The sequence below is a fragment of the Eretmochelys imbricata genome, chromosome 4 (assembly GCF_965152235.1).
Source record: "Eretmochelys imbricata isolate rEreImb1 chromosome 4, rEreImb1.hap1, whole genome shotgun sequence".
Classification (NCBI taxonomy): Eukaryota; Metazoa; Chordata; order Testudines; family Cheloniidae; genus Eretmochelys; species Eretmochelys imbricata.
The window spans coordinates 59,405,372-59,421,186 of NC_135575.1; the positions used below are offsets into that span (position 1 = coordinate 59,405,372).

The 15,815-nt window shown below is 44.5% G+C and overlaps 1 protein-coding gene across 2 annotated transcripts in view; it reads left to right on the plus strand.

The window, feature by feature from the left end:
- ARHGAP10 (Rho GTPase activating protein 10) overlaps positions 1–15,815 on the plus strand; it is a 255,985-nt gene that overhangs the window by 208,296 nt on the left and 31,874 nt on the right. For both annotated transcript variants that reach the window (XM_077815354.1, XM_077815355.1), the window contains one exon: positions 12,896–13,055. In XM_077815354.1, the coding sequence (XP_077671480.1) occupies positions 12,896–13,055 (160 nt within the window). The remainder of the gene's footprint in view (positions 1–12,895; positions 13,056–15,815) is intronic.

Here is a 15,815-nt window from a genome sequence, read left to right on the forward strand (position 1 = left end):
TCCACCGTTAATTGGTTTTCAGAGTCATTGCTTCTCAGGATAGAATCCTGTAAGTATGGCCTACCTTCTTTGTTCCTAGAGGTATACATTTACCTATATTAAAATGCATTTTGTTTACTTACGCCCAGCTATCTCTATCAGTGGCCTGTCCTCTTCATTATTTACCACTTCCCCAATATTTGTGTCACCATCAAACTTTATCAGTGATGATTTTGTTTTCTTCCAAGACATGGATAAAAACTTTATATAGCAAAGGGCCAAGAGCACATCCTGGTGGAACTTCACTAGAAATACACCCACTCCATGATAATTCCCAGATTACAAGTACATTTTGAGACCTATCAGTTAGCCAGTTTTTAACCCATTTAATGTGTCACAATTTTATATTCTAGTTTTTAATCAAAGTATTGTGTGGTATTATGTCAAATGTATTATAAATGTCTAAATATATTACGTCAACACCTTTATCAACCAAATTCGTAATTTCATCCAAAAAAGATACAAGTTAGTTTGACAGGATCTATTGCTATAACAGAGGAGAGTCTTAAAAGAGGGTTTTAAAAGACTAGAAGATAGTGTTTTTATGGATTATCTAAGGGAGTTTTCACTGTGTATGGGGTTGACATGGAAAAAAGGGCAGAGGGTGCTTGAAGGAGAAACTGAATGGTGGACAGTAAAGGCTGGACATAATGGATCAAAGATGAGGGGCAAGAATGTGATAAATCACTAGATTTTCTAGATAAGGTTGCGTTAAATTATAAAGGACTATAAACACAAGCTGAAGAGGTGAAGGAAAGCCTGCAGAAAGCCTAAGGGTATTGTGGTTAGAGCACAAGCCAGGAAAATGATCTTGATAGCAACAAATTTTAATGGACTTGAACAGGGAGCAAGGTTTCTGTGGGAAAGGCCATAAAGGAGGGGAAAAAATGAAGTAATCAGACAGAAAGTGATGAGGGCATGTATAGGCTGCGGTCCTGTTTCCCGCAGCCCAGGAAAGACTAACACCATGGCCAAAGTCTGGATCTGTCCCCAGAGAACAGTTTACTATTTAAAACTCATAAAGGAAAGCTATTCCTCTGACCAAAACAGGCTGCAGGGGCCCAGAGGCCTTTCGCCTTGCATCTCGCCCCCCTGCTTCCAGGCTGCCACACTGGCTTCATACAGCTTTCCCCTTCAATTAAGCTCTCTGAGGCTGGACCCCTTTCCTGCTGGGTTGAAACAGGGCTAGCTGTCTAGCTGGACCCAGGACTTCTGGCCCTTAAGGGGGCAGACCATGCTGTTACACAGCTTCCCCCCTTGACTGGCCTGAGGACAATGTCTGTAGTCTATATCCTCACCAGGGTACAGTCCTTTCCTGTTTAGGATAGTCACTTCAGCCTCAAGGGTCTCCATCTTCTTATCTTTTTTTGTCGTGTGCTGTTGCTCTAGGAGAACTTCAGTGCAAAGCTTCTTTGCCACCTCCTCCAGTATCAAATATTGTTGCTCACTGTTCTCTTCCTTCCCTCTGATATGTACCATTTCTTGTTCCCTCGATAGGGCTTGTGCCCAAAACCTTGTCCTTTGTCCCTCCAAGCATTCTGCCAGCTGAGTCAGTAGGCTGTTAGGTTGGGCAAAGACCTCTGTTTTGTTCTCATCAGCCCTTGCACACAACCTCCCTGGGTGTGCTAGTCTTTGGGTCTAGTTCTTCCCCTATATTCCTGGTCCAGGATGGAACCTCTCTCTCCTCTTGTACCTGGGACTTGCTCAGTTCTGTTAACCGACTGTACGCTTCCTCCTCCTTTGACTCTCCTGGGCAATGTTCTGCTTCATTTGCAGGGCCCTTATGTACTTCTCTGAGGTCCCAGGTCCCTTTAATACTGTCAAGGTTCCTCCCCCACTCTGAACTCTACGGTACAGATGTGGGGACCTGCATGAAAACCTCCTAAGCTTACTTTTACCAGCTTAGGTTAAAACTTCCCCAAGGTACAAATTTATTTTATCCTTTGTCCTTGGAATAACCACTGCCACCACCAAACTCTAACTGGGTTTACTGGGAAACGTAGTTTGGACACGTCTTTCCCCCCAAAATCCTCCCAACCCTTGCACCCCACTTCCTGGGAAAGGTTTGGTAAAAATCCTCACCAATTTGCATAGGTGACCACAGACCCAAACCCTTGGAACTGAGAACAATGAAAAAGCATTCCGTTTTCTTATAAGAAGACTTTTAATAGAAATAGAAGTAAATCAAGTTGTAGTGGGGGAGGTTTAGATTGGATATTAGGAAAAACTTTTTCACTATGAGGGTGGTGAAACACTGGAATGCGTTACCTAGGGAGGTGGTAGAATCTCCTTCCTTAGAGGTTTTTAAGGTCAGGCTTGACAAAGCCCTGGCTGGGATGATTTAACTGGGAATTGGTCCTGCTTCGAGCAGGGGGTTGGACTAGATGACCTTCTGGGGTCCCTTCCAACCCTGATATTCTATGATTCTATGATTCTATGAAATCGGAGTAAAGGAATCACCCCTGTAAAATCAGGATGGTAGGTACCTTACAGGGTAATTAGATTCAAAACATAGAGAATCCCTCTAGGCAAAACCTTAAGTTACAAAAAAGACACACAGACAGAAATAGTCATTCTATTCAGCACAATTCTTTTCTCAGCCATTTAAAGAAATCATAATCTAACGCATACCTAGCTAGATTACTTACTAAAAGTTCTAAGACTCCATTCCTGTTCTATCCCCGGCAAAGCAGCATACCAACAGACACAGGCCCTTTGTTTCTCTCCCTCCTCCCAGCTTTTGAAAGTATCTTGTCTCCTCATTGGTCATTTTGGTCAGGTGCCAGTGAGGTTACCTTTAGCTTCTTAACCCTTTACAGGTGAGAGGATTTTTTCCTCTGGCCAGGAGGGATTTTAAAGGGGTTTACCCTTCCCTTTACATTTATGACAAATACATGTCCCACATTCCCACATCTGAAGCACAGATCTGAGCCCTTCCTCCTGGTGATCCAATATGGCCTACATGCTTCTTAGGGGACCCCGGCTTCTCCCTTTGTCTGAAATAGCACCCCACATAATTGATGCATTGGAAACATACTAATGAGATTTTCTAGCTCCTCTAGGGGAACTTCCCCTATGTCAGAGGACTTATTGGGGGCCCATAACTCTTCTAAAATGCTCTCTGTCTGTGGCTACCAGGATTATCTCCACTTGAGAGTTTCCCCCCACCTCCTTCGGATTGGGGTAGTCTTCGAGATCTTTTCCACTCGGTTCCCAAAGACCTCAGTTTGACTTTGGTCTTGTTACTCAGGTTCCTTGATAAGGCATACAACAAAGCTACACTGAGTTGATTAGACTCAAATGTAGGGGATGGCTACAGGGTATACCACACATCCAAAGTCAGGGGGCACTACTGATCTGGCATACATTTCTTGCCTTCCCTAGTGAGAAACTCCTGGTCTGGCATATGCTGCTCAGCTTCCTTGGGCTCCAAGAAGTCTTCCACTGTCTCCACTGCCTTGCCCATGAAAAGTGCCCAAAAATGCCTTACCCAGCTTTGGGCTCCCACAGGCAGGACCTGCAAAAATTGTTCCAGGACCTCCAGGTCTATAACTCTCTCTACTGAGCTAGTCTCTGGACACAACCAATGGGTAGTGAGGTCCTGCAGCCACTGGGCCACTACGTGCATGCATGCTCCCTGTGGAAACTGTTTGACCTGGAATCAACGACTATATGCTTCCAAAGTCAGTTCCAGTCTGTCTAAAATAGCAGCTTTTACCGTGGGATGTAAGCCAGACTCCTCCTCACTCAATACTCGGTACCCTACCTGGGTCTCTCCCATCAGAAATGGGTGCCACCCAGGCTTCCAAATCAACTCATCCAAGCTTGCAGTCCTGTCTACTCACACATTGTTTTCTGGCCCCATCTTTGCCAACCCAGTGCAAGGCTTGCCTGAGCCACCCTCTTCAGGTCCAGTAAGACTCCCTAAAGCCCAGTTCTCCAGATGTTTCAGTAACAGTTTCTGTTGCTGGGGTTGGAGTTCCAGCCACTGCTATTGAGTGGCAAGCTGAGCGTCCTGCTATTGCTGTGGACTCTGCAGGAGTTGGAGGAGGAGAGCCTGGGTCTGCTGCTGCTGTTCTACCAGTAGACTGACAATGTCCTCTTTCTTTTCTCTTGGTATTAAAAAAAAAGACAGACAACAAAACGAGGGGAGAGGCAAATCCTGATCTTTCCTGTAGCTGATTGAATTTCCTCTCTGTTCCAGGGACCAATTGCCTGTCTGCATTCTCCACCACATGTAAGGCTGCTGGCCTATCTTTCTCAGCATCTTTTCATCAGAGCTCAGTTTATTATTCAAACACAAAACAAAGCTATTCTCCTGATCAAAGCAGTTTGCAGGGGCCCAGAGGCCTTTCCCTTCGTATCTTTCGATGCTGCTCCAGGGCCTTCCACAGAAACCTACTTGCTTCCTGCCATTCTCCTCATCAGCTGAGCTCTCTCAGCCCTTTATAGGAGTCTCTTGACCCCCTTCTCAACTGGGTCTGATAATTGAACAGGGTGACTGGCCTGAGGCCCTTTTGTCCTTAGAGTGGCAGATCATGCCATTACAGCACAGAGGCAGAGTTGTAGTTATGTGGACTGAGAGGAAAAGTTGGATCTTGTACCTATGTAGGAAGAAGAGGCAAGATGTAGAAAAAAGCCTGTATGTATGGCTCGAGAGAGAAGGCCAAGACAAAAGTGATATGCAAGCTCACAGACTGGGTGACCCAGATGATGGTAGTGTTGCTCATGATTATAGAGAAAAAGGGGTAGGGTATAGTGCTGTGGAAAGGGAGTATCAAGAACTCAGTTTTGGTCTCGTAGAGTTTCAATTGATGTGTGGATGCTTGAGGACAATCCATGCAGAGTTGTCCTAAAGATTGGCTGAGATATTGGAATGGGTGGAGGGAGATTTGCGAGTTATCAGCATAAAAATGTTAGTCTAAGTTTGGCTTGCAGATAAGAGCAGCCAGAGATAGGGTGTAGTAAGAGAAAAGAAATTGGGTGGGGATGAAGGCTTTGAGGAACACCCATGAAACGCTCAGAACAACAGTCCACTCAATGATACACTGAAGGAAGTGATCAGAAAGGTAGCCGTCTAGCTAATTTAAGTAATGGCAATGAACTTCAAAAGTAGTAATGTTCTACCTATTTTTCTGTATAGAAGCTACCTATAATAAAGAGGCTTTGGGAGATGGAGGAGAACTGAAGGTTCCTGGTGCCCCTCTCTAAAAGAATAAAAAATATTAATCCAGTAATGCAATGCCACATTTACACCTACAGAACTTGACAATGTTTCTCAGAGCTTGACAATGTAAAAGAAATGGGGGGAAAACCACAATAGAAAAAAAATTAACAATCTACTGAATCTAGGAATCAATTAATCTACTGAATTAAAAAACAAAACAAAACTGTGCCAGTAAAGTGCTTGACATCATAGATACAGTGGACATCATAATGCTTTCAAGGCTGCTCTGCGCTCTGAACCTTTCTAGAATTTTACTGGCTTTTCAAAGCAATACATAACAAATGGGGGGAAAGAGACTAAATAGATAGCAATCAATATAAATTAAAAGTTCTGAAATGTAGAAAATTGATAAGGAAAGCTAAAGACACCAGGAGAACCTCCATGGCTGGTAGGGCTAAGGATAATAAGGAGTTTTAAAAGTATATTAGCAGCAAAATAAATTCTAGCTAGAATATAGGCCCATTACAAGTAAAATTGTTAATGATGCAGAAAAGACAGAAGTGTTCAATAAATATTTCTGTATTTGGAAAAAAGCAGGATGATGTACTCATATTACTTGAGGATAATGAAATTCTTTCCAGTCCATTAGTAACTAAGGAGGATGTCAAACAACATCTTCTAGGGATAAACATTTTACAATCAATGGGCCCAAATGAACTTGCACCCAAAAGAGGCCTAAAAGAGTTGGCTGAGGAGAGTGTTGTTAATTCTTAATAAATATTACTATACTGGGGAAATTCCAGAAGACTAGAAGAGTGCTAATGTTCTGTCACTATTCAAACAGGGCAAGCAGGATGACCCAGGAAACTATAGGCTGGTTAGTGCAACATCAATCCCTGGAAAATTAATAGAAAAATTGATGTGGGTTTGTGTCAGATATGACAATATCCTGGAAAACCTATTTTGAATTAAGTAAAAGTATCTTAGGAGGTCATTGTGTTAAAAATGCAAATGTTTATGTATTGTTGTGGGATGGTTCTTTTAAGGGGGAGAAAGGATTAATGTAAATACTGGGAAGTGTTATGTGCTTCAAAGGACTCTTTTTAAAAAAACAAAACAAAAAGACCCCAGTGGACCAGACAAGACTGAATTTAGTTGAGTGGAGTTCCTAGGAAACAATTGGAAAGAACGGAATCCCCTCCAGAGCCATCCTTTTGAAATTGTGCCTCAAAGAGAAATCCATTATCTGGCTGATTACCTATTCACCTATTCAAAAGCCCAAACTAGATAAAGGAAGGACTCAGTAACTCATGGGGGAGCTAGTTCTGAGCGATAGCTGTTCTGAACTTCAGGAAAAACCTCTGTGTGGGGCATGAAGAACTAATTACCAACCAGAGCCCTTGCTGGAGTTAGGGAGTGGTCTCTGGTAAACTTATTAGCATGCATGTAGTTATTTTTTTAAATATATTTTCTCTGTAATGCTTCTACTGTAGGAATAAAAGTGCTTGCTTAGAAAGAACTTTGCGCTAACTCATAACTTTGTCTTTTCTCTGAGGAAAAAAGTAAAGCAAGCTGGCTTAGGAAGTCTGATTTTTCTGGGGATGCCACAGTATAGGCAGGAAGCTGTGCAGTCTGGAAATCCCAGTCAAGAGTGGGAACAGTGGTGGCTGAGGAGCCTGGTGCTTAGAGTGGGTGCTGGACCACAGAGGTGTAATAAAGGTGCAGTTTCCCTGAACTGTGACAGGATTCACTTGATAAAGAATGAACGGGTTAGAATATAAGTAATGCCTGTGTGCTTTTATGTGAGATTGGTTTTGTCAAACAATTCTAATTTCATTCTTTGATGAGATTATACATTTTTAGGAGAGTGGTAGGAAAGAGAAGAAATAAGGTCAGGAAGGAAAAGGACACATGACCAGAGGGAGGAGAAATGAGGGAGACGGCAGTCTCCCATCCCAGATGATATCTGGGATTTAGCCAGAGCTGGCGGAGGTGGTGGTGTCATCCAGGTCCGTCTCTCTCTGTCCTGGTGTGGTAAGGACATCCCTCTGGATTGGATGATGGACTAATTACACTAATTAACTAAATTAGCTACAACTACACAAATTACAGTAATTAACTAAACTAATTACACTAATTCAGTCTTTCTTTCTCCCTTTTGCCCCTTTTCCCATCACGGTTTATTGTTATAGGTTATCATGACATTTTTGTGGATTCTTATCCAGTTTCCCCACACTTAGACTCACAACTGAGGTAGGCCTACCAGGCCCCAACTATCACTACAACTCCCTTCTGGCCCTAAACTCTGTGAATCTATGAAAATTAATTTGGAATTTGGGGTACATAACTTAGTCTCCAAAACTAACACTGAGATTATGTATGTGTAGCAAAAAATCTCTTGTGTTACTAGAAAGTAACACTGTAGTATGTTGTTCTAAGCTGATGAAGGCACATCCATATCAACATTTATGCTGTAGGAAAGAAATTGTGACAAACTGTAAAATCTGCGTGTAAAATCCTGACCCCATTGACGTCAGTGGGAGTTTTGTCATTGACTTTAGTGGATCCAGGATTTCACCCTGTGTCTGAAGGACTTCATATTGTGCCTGCAACTTATAATATGGAAGCACTGCCAAGCCTACCTGTAAACTAAAACAACCCTCCTCCTGAGTATTTGCATACTCATAGAAGTGCTTTATATTCTTGACCTGTCTGCGTGCATTTATATAGATTATATTCCCATTTGATGGTTTGTGATTGTAAATGTTTAGCAAATTACAGAAGCAGACAAATCCTCCGAAACAGTTATGTTGACTGAGAATCTTGGTGCTATCAATGTATCTGGGTCTGAAAAGCAAGACTTTAAGGGGAAATGTGCATTATGACTTAGTTTTAGTTTTAGAGAATTAAATTACCTTATGAAGTAAGATTACAATATTACTGTCTAATCTTTAGAATATGTTTCTGATTTTGACATATATACCTGTAACAGAGATGTAATGAATTAGTTTTTACCTGACACTTGTACAGTTCTCATGGCATGACATACCATGCAAATTAGAACAGCAATATTGAAGAATTATCAGCTCAAAGTATCATTGCAAAGCAGTAACGCAGTGCAGCTGCTCTGTGAGTGAGCAGGATTAGGCTAGAATATGAATGACTCATTTTCTGAGGTTATCATTCTCCTCCTCAGAGTTTCATACTTTGCTACTACAAGCTAATTTAGATCCTTAAATTAGCAGCTACTTTAGGGAGAAATTTTCAGATGATCACTTTTTATCACTTGAGTGTCTTTAGTTGTATGTCATTTTAATTTCTAGGGAAGCTGTTCTTTCAAAGGTTTCAGAGTAGCAGCCGTGTTAGTCTGTATTCGCAAAAAGAAAAGGAGTACTTGTGGCACCTTAGAGACTAACCAATTTATTTGAGCATAAGGTTTCGTGAGCTACAGCTCACTTCATCAGATGCATTCAGTGGAAAATACAGTGGGGAGATTTATATACATAGAGAACATGAAACAATGGGTGTTAACATACACACTGTAATGAGAGTGATCACTTAAGATCACTTAAGCTATTACCAGCAGGAGAGTGAGGGGGGAAAAGACCTTTTGTAGTGATAATCAAGGTGGGCCATTTCCAGCAGTTGACAAGAACATCTGAGAAACAGTGGGGGTAGAGGGGGGAATAAACATGGGGAAATAGTTTTACTTTGTGTAATGACCCATCCACTCCCAGTCTCTATTCAAGCCTGAATTAATTGTATCCAGTTTGCAAATTAATTCCAATTCAGCCGTCTCTCGTTGGAGTCTGTTTTTGAAGTTTTTTTGTTGAAGAATTGCAACTTTTAGGTCTGTAATCGAGTGACCAGAGAGATTGAAGTGTTCTCCAACTGGTTTTTGAACGTTATAATTCTTGACGTCTGATTTGTGTTAATTTATTCTTTTACGTAGAGACTGTCCAGTTTGACCAATGTACATGGCAGAGGGGCATTGCTGGCACATGGTGGCATATATCACATTGGTAGATGTGCAGGTGAACGAGCCTTTGAAAGTGTGGCTGATGCGATTAGGCCCTATGATGGTGTCCCCTGAATAGATATGTGGACACAGTTGGCAATGGGCTTTGTTGCAAGGAGAGGTTCCTGGGTTAGTAGTTCTGTTGTGTGGTGTGTGGTTGCTGGTGAGTATTTGCTTCAGGTTGGGGGGCTGTCTGTAAGAGAGGACTGGCCTGTCTCCCAAGATCTGTGAGAGTGATGGGTCGTCCTTCAGGATAGGTTGTAGATCCTTGATGATGCATTGAGAGGTTTTAGTTGGGGGCTGAAGGTGATGGCTAGTGGCATTCTGTTATTTTCTTTGTTGGGCATGTCTTGTAATAGGTGACTTCTGGGTACTCTTCTGTCTCTGTCAGTCTGTTTCTTCACTTCTGCAGGTGGGTATTGTAGTTATAAGAATGCTTCATAGAGATCTTGTAGGTGTTTGTCTCTGTCTGAGGGGTTGGAGCAAATGCGATTGTATCGGAGAGCTTGGCTGTAGACAATGGATCATGTGGTGTGGTCTGGGTGAAAGCTGGAGGCATGTAGGTAGGAATAGTGGTCAGTAGGTTTCCGGTATAGGGTAGTGTTTATGTGACCATCGCTTATTAGGACCGTAGTGTCCAGGAAGTGGATCTCTTGTGTGGACTGGTCCAGATTGAGGTTGATGGTGGGATGAAAATTGTTGAAATCATGGTGGAATTCCTCAAGGGCTTCTTTTCCATGGGTCCAGATGATGAAGATGTCATCAATATAGCGCAAGTAGAGTAGGGGTATTAGGGGACGAGAGCTGAGGAAGCGTTGTTCTAAGTCAGCCATAAAAATGCTGGCATACTGTGGGGCCACGTGGGTACCCATAGCAGTGCCGCTGATTTGAAGGTATACATTGTCCCCAAATGTGAAATAGTTGTGGGTGAGGACAAAGTCACAAAGTTCAGCCACCAGGTTTGCCGTGACATTATTGGGGATACTGTTCCTGACGGCTTGTAGTCCATCTTTGTGTGGAATGTTGGTGTAGAGGGCTTCTACATCCATAGTGGCCAGGATGGTGTTTTCAGGAAGATCACCGATGGATTGTAGTTTCTTCAGAAAGTCAGTGGTGTCTCGAAGATAGCTGGGAGTGCTGGTAGCTTAGGGCCTGAGGAGGGAGTCTACATAGCCAGACAATCCTGGTCGGGGTTCCAGGGGTGTGTCTGTGTGGATTTGTTCTTGTGCTTTTTCAGGGAGTTTCCTGAGCAAATGGTGTAGTTTCTTTTGGTAACCCTCAGTGGGATCAGAGGGTAATGGCTTGTAGAAAGTGGTGTTGGAAAGATGCCTAGCAGCCTCTTGTTCATATTCCGACCTATTCATGATGACGACAGCACCTCCTTTGCCAGCCTTGTTGATTATGATGTCAGAGTTGTTTCTGAAGCTGTGGTTGGCATTGTGTTCTGCACGGCTGAGGTTATGGGGCAAGTGATGCTGCTTTTCCACAATTTCAGCCCGTGCACATCAGCAGAAGCACTCTGTGTAGAAGTCCAGTCTGTTGTTTCGACCTTCAGGAGGAGTCCACCCAGAATCCTTCTTTTTGTAGTCTTGGTAAGAAGGTCTCTGTGGGTTAGTATGTTGTTCAGAGGTGTGTTGGAAATATTCCTTGAGTCGGAGACGTCGAAAATAGGATTCTAGGTTACCACAGAACTGTATCATGTTCGTGGGGGTGGAGGGGCAGAAGGAGAGGCCCCGAGATAGGACAGATTCTTCTGCTGGGCTAAGAGTATAGTTGGATAGATTAACAATATTGCTGGGTGGGTTAAGAGAACCACTGTTGTGGCCCCTTGTGGCATGTAGTAGTTTAGATAGTTTAGTGTCCTTTTTCTTTTGTAGAGAAGCAAAGTGTGTGTTGTAAGTGGCTTGTATAGTTTTTGTAAAGTCCAGCCACGAGGAAGTTTGTGTGGAAGGGGGATAGTGAAGAGCTGGCTGGGAAAGCAGGAGTTGACTGCTTTGATGAGCGTCTACTATTTCAGTGGAAGAAGTTGACTTGGATAAAGTAGTTGTGAGGTGGAGGACAATGGCTTTTATCCTCTGAAGGTGTTCCTAGTTGACAATATTCAAATTAAAAAAAAAAGGGGGGGGAAAGGAAATCAGATCAGTGAAACAGTAGAACATTCAACTCAGATTAGATTATATCAAACTGAACTATTCTTTGTGGGGATTAATTACCAGTATGTCAATTATTGAATTAGAACATATTTGTAAGGGTTTTTTTTCATGTAGAGTACTGAGTGCACAATATGCAGCTTCTCAGACTAATGCTACAATTTAGAGACCATTGATCAGATAATTATATAGACATGGAATGGTAGGATATGGGGTTTATAGCTTTTGCCTGAAGGAGTTGAACTTGATGATGAGGTTGAGGGGTCATCACCATATAATATTTTTAATATGGTATTAATCACCACTTCTCTGGGATGTGTTGGCATATGTTAGTAGGAGTAAAATTGAAGTGAGAGAATAAATGAGGTGCATGGAGGGAATCCTGTGAAGGTTGTCTTGAATATTTATTATTACTAGTGTATATTTATATTATGGTAGCACCCAAAGGCCACATTGGGGGGTGGGATAGCTCAGTGGTTTGAGCATTGGCCTGCTAAACCCAGGGTTGTGAGTTCAATCCTTGAGGGGGCCATTTAGGGATCTGGGGCAAAAATTGGGGATTTGTCCTGCTTTGAGCAGGGGGTTGGACTAGATGACCTCCTGAGGTCCCTTCCAATCCTGATATTCTATGAATCTTTGTAAACTCACATTTTATACATCCTTCCAGACGTTTCTAACTATACATTTAAAAATCAAAAGCTGTCTTCTAAATAGATAGATCCAAGCAGAACAGCTCAATGTGGGATGTTTTTTGTCTTGGGGAATCTCATAACTCAGTGGTGCAGCATACCTGTAACTTTATTTGTCATCGTTTGTGATGAAATAGATGCTCTGTTTCTTAAAGGGTCTCTAGTGGCAGAGAAACAAAGGTGCCAGCTAAATAAATCATCTCTGAATATTTTACATGCTAGGTGATATTCTAGGAGCAGCATGTAAACAATCAGATGACCAGAAAACGATGGGGTTAATTACAGATTAGCAGCATCAATACCCTAAAATGTCCTAAAGATATCATGTGTTTCACAACTGTCTGCTTGTTATAGGTTTGTTGCCTGTTGTGACCTTTGTAAATTCCACAGTCTTGCATTTGATACGATTATGATTATTGCATTAGCTTGTGAAAGATCATTTCCCGGAGTTTTTGTGTTACATTATTTGTTTTCAGACTCTTTTATTTAACAAAGCTAAGAAAGATAGGGGACCCAAAGAATCCCAGTCTGAACAGGAAGTCTGTCATAAATTGCCACTCAGAGGAATGCCAGCTTGGTTTGCTTAGCAGAAGTAACCTTCCAACAAAAGTGGAGCAAAACTGTATTCCATAGTTTTTTGAAATACTTTAGGGTTATACTAATAACATATATTTGGGTGGGGGATACTTGTAACACTGAAAGTTGTTTCTTGTAAAGGTTTCACTGTAACATACGATGTAGTTTGGATAATTAAGTAATTTACTGTGCACTAGATTATTGTTTTTAATGGTATCTTCCTGACATGTTGTATCCTTGTGCTTTCCTCTTCTAGTTGACAACCACAGCCCTCCCAGGGAGGACACACCGACTGGCAGTATGGATTCTCTTTCTTCTCAATCTCCTACAGCTGCAGTCTCCAGTAGCCCCCCTGAGCCAGACAAAAATCACCTTGTTCTGGAGAGTGGAGACCTGGCGGACTGGGCAGCCAATCAGTAAGTAACATTATTTCAGTTGGTTTTGAAAGAGGAGACTGTTGCATTTGACACCCTCTCTCTGCCTAGTTTGGATGCAACTGAGTAACTTTTTGAAGTGAATATACTTGGTTTCCATTGCTATAACTATGGGGAGCGAAGAAGTAAGTGAATAAAAAATTGATCTGTCTCATGTCTCAAAATGGTTCTCAAAATAAAATTCTGCATCTGTCAGTTATATCTGCTAAATCAGTGACTCTCAATCTTTCCAGATTACTGTACCCCTTTCAGAAGTCTGATTTGTCTTGGGTACCCCAAGTTTCACCTCACTTGAAAGCTACTTGCTTACAAAATCAGACATAAAAATACAAAAGTGTCTCAGCCTGCTATTACTGAAAAATTGCTTACTTTCTCATTTTACCATATAAGAACGGCCATACTGGGTCACACCAAAGGTCCATCAAGCCCAGTATCGTGTCCTCTGACAGTGGCCAATGACAGGTGCCCCAAAGGGAATGAACAGACAGGCTCTTCTTCTAGTGATTGCTCATGTGTATTCCACAATAGGTGTGCGTGCTCACCACGTGCACCGGTGATGGAAGTTTTTCCCCTAGCGTACCTCTAGGTGGGGAGCACCCCCCACAACCCCTGGAGTGGTGCCTGCCTGGTGTGGTATGAGGGGAGCTTCGCGCTCCCCCACCCTCAGTTCCTTCTTGCCACCAGTGAAGGTGCGTCGGAACTGCTCTGCTCCAGCTTTGCTGTAGCTCATCCCCAGAACTGTTCGTTCGTTCAGTGTTAGTACCTGTAGTTAGTTAGCTGTTTAGTTAGTTTAGTTAGTCAGTGAGCCCAGGCTGGGGCATGCCTCACACCCCGGGATTTAAGTCATGCGACTCTTGTAGGTGTTCTATGCCAAGAAGTGACCCGCATGTAGATTGCACTGTTTGGGAGAAACCCATATCAGCGAAAGGTGCAAGATTTGCAAGTCATTTAAGCCTCGGACCAAAAGAGAAAAGGACATTAGGCTCCGGACAATCCTGATGGAGTCAGCGCTGACCCTACTCCAGCATGCCGCTCCGAACTGGTACCCAGCACCGCGGCATCGGTATGCGGCACCCCTCCAGTGCCGTCGACCAGTCGGCACTGCTCCCTGTCCATGGGGCACACCAAGAGGGCCAGGAAGACTCCCTCTTCGCAGTGGCACCGAGGGAAGTCTGGGACAGAGGCTACGCCCGTGTTGGGCAGTCCTCGATCCCCACCGGGCCCCAGGCCTCTGACTCACTTTGAGCGGAGTAGCCCGGCCCCTTCAGAACAGGCCTCTCCAGATGTCTGAATGCCATCCACGCCTGAAGCCCTCCAGGCAGCCCAGGACGTTATGTCCATGCCGGTGCCTGGAACACTGTCGATGTCGGCCCCACTCTCCAGAGGCAAGCCGCCGTTGGGATCTCCGCAGTCGCCTCTGGCCTGCTACTGGTCTTGGTCGAGGGAACGTTCCTGACGCCGTTCACCGCCCAGCGACCACTCGGGGCAGAGTCCATGTGGATCACCCTTGACGCTGACCAGACTGTCTGGCTGGGTTCCATCTGGCCAGGACTCTTAGCACTGCTCGTCCTTAAGGAGTGAATATCGAAGGGACCATGGCGGGCGTCGCCAACAGTCCTTGTCTCGGAGAGGGTACCGCAGTCCGTCATGGCACGGTCATCGATGCCGTTCCCGCTTGGACTCCTGCTCCTAGTCTCCACCAAGACATCACAGCCCCGGGCGTTGATCACCGGCGTCTTGCCGTCGTGGGTCCGCCCGTCGAGGCCGTTCACAGAGCAGCTGTTACTGTCGGTACCAGTCCTCCACGGTACCAGTCCTCCGTGGTCAAGATCACGGTCTCGTGGCCGTCATAGATCCCAGCACCACCGCTCCTCCCGGTCCAGAGACAGCAGCAGATCTTACGCCAGCCCGGTTTCCATTCGTAGCCGTCCTTCGATGGGCCAGGCCAGCCAACCCGAATAGCTGGCCCCATCGGTGCCACAGCAGGTGGAATGGCACCGAGTGTTGTGGCTGGTCCAATGGTACCAGTGGGCACCATGGCCTCCAGCGCAGCCCCTGGTGGCAGCTCGCTTGGTGGCCGGAGCTTTGGAAGCACCGTCGGCGTCCCTCTCCAGACCCCCAAGAAAGGAGTTGGTGGGATGTACATCCTCGGCACCATGCCCAGAGTCTGACCATGTGGTGGACCCTCCGGTGCTGGTGATACCCAGAGCACTGCACGGCCTCCTCGTCCTGCCCGGAGGAGGCGATTGCGGCCCCACCCCCCATCACCCCGGAGGAGGACTTCAGGGCCCACCAAGAACTCTTAAAGAGGGTGGCAGCAAACCTCCACCTCCAAGCAGAGGAGATTGAGGAGCCCTGAGGGGAGTCCCCTCAGACTCTCTATTTAACATGTTGTCCCCATCGGCACCGGGTAGGGTGACCTTACTTCTCCATGAAGGCTAAGATTTCAAATGCCTGTGGCAAACACCGGCCTCATTGGCCCCCCTCTCTAAAAAGGCAGAACGCAAGTACTTTGTACCCACTAAAGGGAATGAGTACCTGTATACCCACCCAGCTCCCAACTCCCTGGTGGTCGATTTGGTCAACCACAGGGAACAGCAGGATCAGCCAGCCCCAACCCCAAAGAACAAAGACTCTCGGAGACTGGACTCTTTTGGAAGGAAAATGTATTAGTCTTTGAGCTTCCAGTTACGAGTGGCAAACCATCAGGTTCTCCTGGACCGGTACAAATTCAATCTGTGG